This window comes from Scyliorhinus torazame, chromosome 13 (assembly GCF_047496885.1).
Source record: "Scyliorhinus torazame isolate Kashiwa2021f chromosome 13, sScyTor2.1, whole genome shotgun sequence".
In the NCBI taxonomy this organism is placed as follows: Eukaryota; Metazoa; Chordata; class Chondrichthyes; order Carcharhiniformes; family Scyliorhinidae; genus Scyliorhinus; species Scyliorhinus torazame.
In genome coordinates, this window is record NC_092719.1 from 84776850 (window position 1) to 84787802 (window position 10953).

At 54.8% G+C, this 10953-nt stretch overlaps 1 protein-coding gene across 2 annotated transcripts in view; it reads right to left on the reverse strand.

Moving 5' to 3' along the window:
- Positions 1-9354, reverse strand: part of hal (histidine ammonia-lyase) — a 118844-nt gene extending 109490 nt beyond the window's left edge. Inside the window, exons 1-3 of one of the 2 annotated variants that reach the window (XM_072471929.1) lie at positions 9048-9354; positions 8896-8956; positions 7386-7413 (exon numbers count right to left, since the gene is read on the reverse strand). In XM_072471929.1, the coding sequence (XP_072328030.1) occupies positions 7386-7413; positions 8896-8956; positions 9048-9291 (333 nt within the window). In that variant the 5' untranslated portion in view covers positions 9292-9354. The remainder of the gene's footprint in view (positions 1-7385; positions 7414-8895; positions 8957-9047) is intronic. The other variant, XM_072471928.1, reaches the window with a different exon arrangement.
- Between the last annotated feature and the right edge of the window lie 1599 nt (positions 9355-10953).

A 10953-nucleotide genomic window follows, 5' to 3' on the forward strand; every position in this document is an offset into this window, starting at 1 on the left:
TCCCGACCACCGCTGTCCCCAGAGATGAGGGAGCCCCGTGCGGTCCTAACGCTCCCCAACCCCCCCAGCGCCCCATGTGCGACCCGCAGATGCCGCCATTTTGGGTCCCGGCCACCACGAGGGGAGGAAGGGCGCCGCCATCTTGGACCACCCCAGACCTGTACGACGCATGGGGGCGGCCATTTTGTCCACCCCCGCCGCCATCTTGTGACCCCCCAGCCATGTGCGATGTATGGGGGCAGCCATTTTGTTCATCCCCGACGCCATCTTGGATGGCAACAACGGACCCCAGTGTCGACGGCTCCACGGGGTTCGAGGAAGACGCTCCACTACTACAACCACGTCTCGCTTCAATAACGCTCGATCAAGCTCGGCCCCGGACACTCCAGACGACGACGACAACGGTGCTAATAAACGGGCACGAGACACCATGCCTAGTCGACTCCGGGAGCACGGAGAGCTTTATCCACCCCGACATGGTAAGACGCTGTTCCTTGACCACCTATCCCAGAGCACAAAAGATTTCCCTAGCTGCAGGATCCCTCTCCGTACAGATCAAAGGTTTCTGCATAGTTACCCTAACGGTGCAGGGGAGGGAGTTCAAAAACTACAAACTACACGTCCTTCCCCAACTCTGCGCCTCCACATTACTGGGATTAGATTTCCAGTGCAATCTACAGAGCCTTACGTTCAAATTCGGCGGCCCAATACCCCCACTCACTATCTGCGGCCTCGCAACCCTCAAGGTGCAACCCCCGTCCTTGTTTGCGAACCTCACCCCGGATTGCAAACCCGTCGCCACTAGGAGCAGACGGTACAGCGCCCAGGACCGGACCTTCATTCGGTCCGAAGTCCAGCGGCTACTAAAGGAAGGCATAATCCAGGCCAGCAATAGTCCCTGGAGAGCACAGGTGGTAGTAGTGAAGACAGGGGAGAAACAAAGGATGGTCATAGACTATAGCCAGACCATCAACAGGTACACACAACTAGACGCGTACCCTCTCCCCCGCATATCCGACATGGTCAATCGGATTGCCCAATATAAAGTCTTCTCCACCGTGGACCTTAAGTCCGCCTACCATCAGCTCCCCATCCGCCCAAGTGACCGCAAGTACACAGCCTTCGAGGCAGACGGGCGATTATACCATTTCCTAAGGGTCCCATTTGGCGTCACAAACGGGGTCTCGGTCTTCCAACGGGAGATGGACCGAATGGTTGATCAACATGGGTTGTGGGCCACGTTCCCGTATCTCGACAATGTAACCATCTGCGGCCACGACCAGCAGGACCACGACGCCAACCTCCAAAAATTCCTCCAGACCGCCAAAGCCTTGAACCTCACGTACAACGAGGACAAGTGCGTTTTTAGCACCAACCGGCTAGCCATCCTGGGCTACGTAGTGCGCAATGGGATAATAGGCCCCGACCCCGAACGTATGCGCGCCCTCATGGAATTTCCCCTCCCACACTGCTCAAAAGCCCTGAAACGCTGCCTGGGGTTTTTTTCATACTACGCCCAGTGGGTCCCCCAGTACGCAGACAAGGCCCGCCCCCTAATACAGACCACGACCTTCCCTCTGTCGACAGAGGCTTGCCAGGCCTTCAGCCGCATCAAAGCGGATATCGCAAAGGCCACGATGCGCGCCATCGACGAGTCCCTCCCCTTCCAGGTCGAGAGCGACGCCTCCGACGTAGCTCTAGCGGCCACCCTTAACCAAGCGGGCAGACCCGTGGCCTTTTTCTCCCGAGCCCTCCACGCTTCAGAAATCCGCCACTCCTCAGTGGAAAAGGAAGCCCAAGCCATAGTGGAAGCTGTGCGACATTGGAGGCATTACCTGGCCGGCAGGAGATTCACTCTCCTCACCGACCAACGGTCGGTAGCCTTCATGTTCGATAATGCACTGCGGGGCAAAATCAAAAACGACAAGATCTTAAGGTGGAGGATCGAGCTCTCCACCTTCAACTACGAGATCTTGTATCGTCCCGGAAAGCTGAACGAGCCGTCCGATGCCCTATCCCGCGGCACATGTGCCAACGCACAAATTAACCGCCTCCAAACCCTCCACGAGGACCTCTGCCACCCGGGGGTCACTCGGTTTTTCCACTTTATCAAGTCCCGCAACCTCCCATACTCTTTAGAGGAGGTTCGTACAGTCACACGGAACTGCCACATCTGCGCAGAATGCAAACCGCCTTTTTTCAGGCCGGATGGTGCGCACCTGATTAAGGCTTCCCGCCCCTTTGAACGCCTTAGTCTGGATTTCAAAGGGCCCCTCCCCTCCACCGACCGCAACACATACTTCCTTAATGTGGTGGACGAGTACTCTTGCTTCCCATTCGCCATCCCCTGCTCTGACATGGCCGCGACCACGGTCATTAAAGCCCTGAACACCATCTTCACACTGTTCGGTTGCCCCGCATACGTCCACAGCGACAGGGGTCCTCTTTCATGAGTGACGAGCTGCGCCAGTTCCTGCTCAGCAAGGGCATAGCCTCAAGCAGGACGACCAGCTACAACCCCCGGGGGAACGGGCAAGTAGAGAGGGAGAACGGCACGGTTTGGAAGACCATCCTACTGGCCCTACGGTCCAGGGACCTCCCAGTTTCACGGTGGCAGGAGGTCCTCCCGGACGCTCTCCACTCCATCCGGTCGCTATTGTGTACGAGCACTAATCAAACGCCTCATGAGCGTCTCCTTGTCTTCCCCAGGAAGTCCTCCTGTGGAACGTCGCTGCCGACCTGGCTGGCGGCCCCAGGACCCATCTTGCTCCGAAAGCATGTGCGGGCACACAAGGCGGACCCGTTGGTCGAAAGGGTTCACCTCCTACACGCGAATCCGCAGTATGCTTACGTGGAGTACCCCGACGGCCGACAGGACACGGTCTCCCTGCGAGATCTGGCGCCCGCCGGCAACACACACCCCCCCCCGACACCATTCACCCAACCTCCCCCCTTCCTGCCACCGCCGCACCCCGCGACCGCCCCCTTCCCAGGAGGATCAGTCCTCCTCCCAGGCCCGACCAGGAATAAAGCCCAAGCTGAAACCGTAAGGCTCCCGGAGACGACAACACCGGAACAAGCACCACCACCACCACCGGGGCCGAGGCGATCGACACGGACGACCAGACCGCCCGACCGACTCGTGGCGTCGATCTAAATCAATATATGGACTTTTCACAAGAACATTTTGCTTTTCTCCCGATACCTTCTGTAAATAGTTGAAACAGGACAAAATTGTACATACTGTATTGCCATATGAATGTTTTCCTCCCAGGACCAGCCCTGTAAACCCTTACCACCATGCGAAGCATCACCCCGCCGGGTTCATTTTTGACAAGGGGTGAATGTTGTAGTATGTATTAGGGGTCATGTGGACTGGAAGCCCTAATGTCATTGGCTGACAGATCCCGGGTCCTGGTTGGCCGTTGACCTCTAGCTCCGCCCTGAAGGCGGAGTATAAGAAGCCGGAGTCCTCCCCCGCAGGCCAGTCTACTATCGAGCTGCGGGGGAACAGACACGCTTAATAAAGCCTCATCGACTTCACTCTATTCGTCTCACGGAGTCTTTGTGCGCTACAAGTATAATGTGGTTTGTGTGGGCGAATAGGACCCCGAGGGTAAGGAGAGGGTTCCTGGAACGTAGTAGGGACCAAGGAGGGTTGGCGCTGCCAAACCTAGGGAGCTACTATAGGCAGCAAATGTGGCGATGATCCGCAAGTGGGTGATGGAGGGAGAGGGGCCGGCATGGAAGAGGATGGAGATGGCGCCCTGTAAAGGAACGAGCCTGGGGGCGTTGGTGATGGCACCGCTGCTGCTCTCGCCGACAAGGTACACCACGAGTCCGGTGGTGGCGGCAACGCTAAGGATCTGGGGCCAGTGGAGACGGCACAGGGGTGCAATGGGAGCCTTGGTGTAGTCCCCGATCAGGGGTAACCACCGGTTTGTCCCGGGGAGGATGGACGGGGGGTTCCAGAGCTGGCACGGGCGGGGATTAGAAGAATGGGGGACCTGTTCATTGACGGGACGTTTGCGAGCCTAGGGGCACTGCAGCAGAAGTTTGAGATACCCCCGGAAATGCTTTTAGATATATGCAGGTGAGGGCGTTTGTGAGGCGACAGGTGAGGGAATTCCCGTTGCTCCCGGTACAAGAAATTCAAGATAGGGTAATCTCGGGTGTATGGGTCGGGGAGGGCAAGGTGTCGGCAATATACCAGGAGATGAAAGAAGAGGGGGAAGCGCTGGTAGAGGAGCTGAAGGGTAAATGGGAGGAGGAGCTGGGGGAGGAGATTGAGGAAGGTCTGTGGGCTGATGCCCTAGGTAGGGTTAATTCCTCCTCCTCGTGTGCCAGGCTCAGCCTGATACAATTTAAGGTGGTCCACAGAGCGCACTTGACGGGGGCGAGGTTGAGTAGGTTCTTTGGGGTAGAGGACAGATGTGGAAGGTGCTCAGGGAGCCCGGCGAACCATGTCCATATGTTTCGGTCATGCCCGGCACTGGAGGGGTTCTGGAGAGGAGTGGCGGGAGCAATATCTCAGGTGGTGAAAGTCCGGGTCAAGCCAAGCTGGGGGCTAGCAATATTTGGAGTAGTGGACGAACCGGGAGTGCAGGAGGCGAAAGAGGCCGGCATTCTGGCCTTTGCGTCCCTAGTAGCCCGGCGAAGGATCTTGCTAATGTGGAAGGAAGCGAAGCCCCCCCAGTGTGGAGGCCTGGATAAACGACATGGCTGGGTTCATAAAGCTGGAGAGGATTAAGTTTGCCTTGAGAGGGTCTGCGCAGGGGTTCTACAGGCGGTGGCAACCGTTCCTAGACTCTCTCGCGGAGCGTTAGAGGAAGGTCGGTCAGCAGCAGCAGCAACCCAGGGGGAGGCGGGGGGGGGGAACGTCCTGGGAAGGGGGGGGGAATGGGGGATTGCTTGGGGGGGTGGATGAGCAAGAGATAACATGAAGGGTTGGGGAAACTGGCACGTGCGGGAGAGAGCCAGTGTATAAAGCTATGTAAATATACCATTTTGCCATGTATATATCTTGCTCAGTGCGATCTGTTAATAGGAACAAATGTGTAATCGACTATTTTAAAGGACCATTGCCTGTGTGCTCATGTGTTAGATTTAAAAAGTGCGATCAGCCACAATTATGTTATCACATCTTATGAGCAAATGATCATGTGACATCTTGGTAGCATGCAATTTAAAAAAATGCATCTTTTAAAAGTTTAATGCAGTGAAACCTATTGAAGCAAGTTCTACCTTTGTCGACAAGAATTGGGCTGGCCTAGACTCCAATGGCTACGATTGACGAGCAGGTAACACACAAGCATTGGACAAATTAAAACGTCTCTAACTCAATGCCTGGAAGACTGACTGTCACCTTACTCGTCCACCTGCTCAGGCTGAATCTCAATGTGGAACCGTAGCAAACCAGTTCACTCCAAAGTTAGAACATAGAACATAGAACATACAGTGCAGAAGGAGGCCATTCGGCCCATTGAGTCTGCACCGACCCACTTAAGCCCTCACTTCCACCCTATCCCCGTAACCCAATAACCCCTCCTAACCTTTTTGGTCACTAAGGACAATTTATCATGGCCAATCCACTGAACCTGCACATCTTTGGACTGTGGGAGGAAACCGGAGAACCCGGAGGAAATCCACGCAGACACGGGGAGAACGTGCAGACTCCTCACAGACAGTGACCCAGCGGAGAATCAAACCTGGGACTCTGGCGCTGTGAAGCCACAGTGCTATCCACTTGTGCTACCGTGGTACCCTAAGTTGAGTTTTACATCCCTCCCCGTCACCGAGACTGCATCCATCTTTGCTGTGGTGACTCCTTCCACCCAATTGCAGGGCCAATGTCCCCTAGCCTTCTATCATCATACCAGTCAATCTGTCCAAAGGCCTCTATAAACCAGTTAGACTCTGGTGTCCATTCATGTACCGTCCCACCACAAACCTTGCTCTACACCGGGCCCTGAAAGAGCACCATACCGAAGCCCACACCTCTACTCTATCTCTTTAACCCAACAATCCCACCTAACTTTTGGACACTATGGGGCAATTTAGCGTGACCAATCCACCTAACCTATACATCTTTGAACTTGTTGACATCAATGTTGAGTCCGACAGGTTGTAAAGTGCCCAATTGAAAGATGAGGTGGTGTTCTTCCAGTTTACATTGAGCTTCACTGGAACAGCGCAGCAGGCCGAGGACAGAGATGTCAGTGTCAGAGCAAGGTGGAGGCTTGAAATGGCAGACCAGGGTGAGCTCAGGATCATGCATACGGACAGAGTGAAGGTGTTCCCAAAGCAGCCTTCCCGATGTAGAGGAGACCACACTGTGAGTAGCGAATACAGAAGATCAAATTGAAGGAAGTTCAACTAAATCACGGCTTTGCCTGGAAGGAATGTTTGGGGTCCTGGATGGTGAGGAGAGAGGAGATAAAAGGGGAGGCGTTACACCTCCTGTGTTTACCTGGGAAGATGCTGTGGGATGGGGACAAGGTGTTGAGGGTGAATGAGGAATGAACTAGGGAATCACGGCAGGAATGCTGAAAGGGTTCCTGACTGACCTTCCATATTCTACCATCCGTAAACTTTAAGCATCCAAAAGTCTGCTGCCATATCCTAACTCTCATCAAGTCTCATTCACCCATCACCCCTGTGCTCGCTGACGTACATTGGCCCCGGTTAATCAATGTCTCAATTTTAAAATTCTTCCATGGCCTCAGCCCTCTTTATCTCTCTGTAAATTCCGCCAGACCTGTGATCCTCTGAGATATTGGCATTCCTCCAATTCCAGCATTTTGAGCAGCCCTGATTTTAATTGTTCCTCCATTGGTGACTGTGCCTTCAAACTACCCAGCTCAAAACTTAAATTCCCCTCCTAGCTGTGAGCTGAATGGTTTGCTCAGCCATTTCAAAGAGCATTTAAGCATCAACCACATTGCTGTGGGTCTGGAGTCACATGTAGGTCCAACCGAGTAAGGACGGCAGATTTCTTTTCTCAAATTGCATTAGTGAACGAGATGCGTTTTTACGACAATTGATGATAGTTTCATGGTCACCACTACTGAGATTAGTTTTCAATTCCAGATTTTTAAAAATGAATCAAACTTGATTCCCACCATGGGATTTGAACCCATGTCCCCAGTGCAATAGCTTGGATCTCTACCTTGCTCGCCCAGATTACCACTACATCACTGTCTCCCCACTTGACATAGAGGGTTATGAGCAGCAATGTAAGCTAATTCACTTTTTTCCAAGTCAGTTCCTCACACATTCAAATCCCAGCCCCCAGATACCAGTTTATCAGTGTTTCCTGGACTGGTGAAAGGGTTACTCAAAAAATCAAGCACAGAGAGCGAGAAGTGTCAAAGCCACATGTTTACCTCATTTGGTTCGTGGTATCTGGAATATCTGGGTGAGTAGCTGGTTAAGGCATTTCTTTACTCTTTAAATATATTATTTTACAAACATGTATCAAAACCTGTTACAATAAATAAACACCCCGGGAAACATACTTCCCAGCAATCAACTATACAGTCTGTACAAATTTTTCCTCCTTTTCCACGCCCCCCCACACACACCCCGCCCGCATGAACAGCTCCTGAAACACGGTCACAAACATCCCCCCCTTTTCTCAAACCCCTCTGCAGGGCCCCTTGATTCATACTTTATCTTCTCCAATGCAGGAAGTCATACAGGTCACCCAACCAAGCCTCTACCCCCGGTGGCGATGCCGACCGCCACTCCAGTAAAATTCGCCGCTGTGCAATCAGAGAGGTGAAGGCCATGACATTGGCTTTCCTCCTCTCCATGAGCTCCGGCTTCTCTGAAATCCCAAATATCGCCACCAAAGGGTCTGGGTCCACCTCCTCCTCCACTATCCTGGCTAAGACCGCAAACACTCCGGCCCAGAATCTTCCCAATTTTTCGCAACCCCAAAACATGTACGCATGATTTACTGGCCCCCGCCCACACCTCTCACTCTCATCTGCTACCCCCTGGTAGAACCCACACATTCTCATCTGAGTCAAAAGCACCCTGTGCACCACCTTAAACTGCATCAGACTTATCCTTGCACAGGAGGAGGTCCTGTTTACCCTATGCAGTGCCTCACTCCATATTCCCCAAGTGATCTCCCCTCCCAACTCTAGTTCCCATTTCTATTTGATCTTCGCCACCCGCTCACCTCCCTGCTCCCCCAGCCACTTGTATATATCCCCAATTCTTCCCACCCCTTCCACATCCGGAAGCAGCAGTCGCTCCAGCAGGGTGTATCCCGGCAACCCCCTCCAGATCTTTCACGCAAAGTCCCTAACCTGCAGATACCTGAACTCACTTCCCCTCAGCAGCTCTACCCTCTCCCTTAGCTCCTCCAGACTGGCGAACCCTTCCTCCAAATACAAATCCCTCACCTTGACCAGCCCCACTTTCCTCCACCTCCTGTATACACTACCCATCCCCCCCGGCTCAAACCCATGATTCTCGCACAGCAGCATTAACACCGACATCCCTTTGGTTAAGGATTTCATCTCAACTTCAATCTTGTTTAGAGCCTAAAGAATGGCAAATATATTTTGAGAAATATTCTCCATGCATTGCCCATGGTGCCACCTTTTGGATGCAATGTGAAAGTGAGGTTTCCACCTGTCCTCTGGGGTGGATCCCATGGCACCTTTTTTGAAGAGGAGAAGGGGAGACTTCCCCAGTGACCTGGCCAATCAACATGGTAAAAACAGGTCAAAGGATGACTATCACATTGCTGTCCACGGGAGCTTACTGTGCACAGATTGACTGCCATATTTTACACATTTCAACTTCAAAGATGCTTCATTAAAAATGCTATGTGGTGGCTGAGCTGGTCAAAGGCGCTATATAAATGCAAGTCAAGGATACAGGTGAATCTTCTCTGGTTGAGACGGGATGAACTCTGAAGACATCACATCGTCCTTCAGAACTGAGTTAAAAAGATAAAAGCTGCGATGATTTCACTCATTCTTTACTTTATTATTTTTATTTAAAGTAGACTGAGAAAGATTTCCTCTTACCCACTTCAATGAAGTCATTATCCTCCAGGACATCCTCAATCGCATCATCAGGATCTAACAAGCTGAGTCCCTGGCACCTTCTCACCAGGAAGCCGTTGTTGCCGAGACTCACAGCCCCGCTGTCCGGCTTGTTCTTCAAGTATCTCCGCAGTGCCTCAGTGCCCAGCCACTGGACACTGGCCTGAGTGTCCTTACAGGGCACGGTCAGCCACTCCTCCCGGACATGCACCGTGAACCGAGACATCTCCACACAGCAGACCCGCTCCCAGCGCCTAGAGCCCGGCTCACAGTGACCACAGGGCTGAGTCCAGTAATCCCTCCCCCTCCCTCGCACTGACCACCACAGACCACTCCCTCCCTCCCACAGACCACCCCTCCCTCCAGCTCCCTCTCACTAAACACCCCCTCCCTCCCACTAACCACCCACAGACCAGCTCCACCCCCACTGACCACCCACAGACTAACCCTCCCTCCCACAGACCACCCCTCCCTCCACCTCCCTCTCACTAAACACTCCTCCCTCCCACTAACCACCCACAGACCTCCCCCCCTCCCACTGACCATCCACAGACCAGCCCCTCCCTCCCACTCACCACCCACAGACCACCCCCTCCCTCCCACTGACCACCCACAGACCACCCCCTCCCTCTCACTGAACACCCTCAGACCAACCCCTCCCTCCCACTGACCACCCTCCCTCCCACAGACCTCCCCCTCCCGCCCACTGACCACCCACAGACCACCCCCTCCCTCCCACTGACCACCCTACCTCCCACAGACCTCCCCCTCCCTCCCACTGACCACCCACAGACCAGCCGCTCCCTCCCACTGACCAGCCACAGACCAACCCCTCCCTCCCACTGACCACCCTCCCTCCCACAGACCTCCCCCTCCCTCCCACTGACCACCCACAGACCAACCCCTCCCTCCCACTGACCACCCTCCCTCCCACAGACCTCCCCCTCCCTCCCACTGACCACCCTCTGAACACCCCCTCCCTCCCACTGACTCCCACAGACCACCCCCTCCCTCCCACTGACCACCCACAGACCACCCCCTCCCTCCCAATGACCATCCACAGACCTCCCCCTCCCTCCCACTTACCACCCACAGACCACCCCCTCCCTCCCACTGACCATCCACAGACCTCCCCCTCCCTCCCACTGACCACCCACAGACCACCCCCTCCCTCCCACTGACCACCCTCCCTCCCACAGACCACCCCCTCCCTCCCACTGACCACCCACAGACCACACCCTGATTCCCACCAACCACCCACAAACCACCCCTCCCTCCCACAGACCACCCCTCCCTCCACCTCCCTCTCACTAAACACCCCTCCCTCCCACTGACCACCCACAAACCACCCCCTCCCTCCCACTGACCACCCATAGACCAGCCCCTCCTTCCCACTAACCACCCACAGACCACCCCCTCCCTCCCACTGACCACCCACAGACCACACCCTGATTCCCACCAACCACCCACAAACCACCCCTCCCTCCCACTGACCACCCTCCCTCCCACAAACCACCCCCTCCCTCCCACAGACCACCCCTCCCTCCCACAGACCACCCCTCCCTCCCACAGACCACCCCTCCCTCCACCTCCCTCTCACTAAACACTCCTCCCTCCCACTAACCACCCACAGACCTCCCCCCCCCACTGACCACCCACAAACCACCCCCTCCCTCCCAATGACCATCCACAGACCAGCCCCTCCCTCCCACTAACCACCCACAGACCACCCCTCCCTCCACCTCCCTCTCACTAAACACTCCTCCCTCCCACTAACCACCCACAGACCTCCCCCCCCCACTGACCACCCACAAACCACCCCCTCCCTCCCAATGACCATCCACAGACCAGCCCCTCCCTCCCACTAACCACCCACAGACCACCCCTC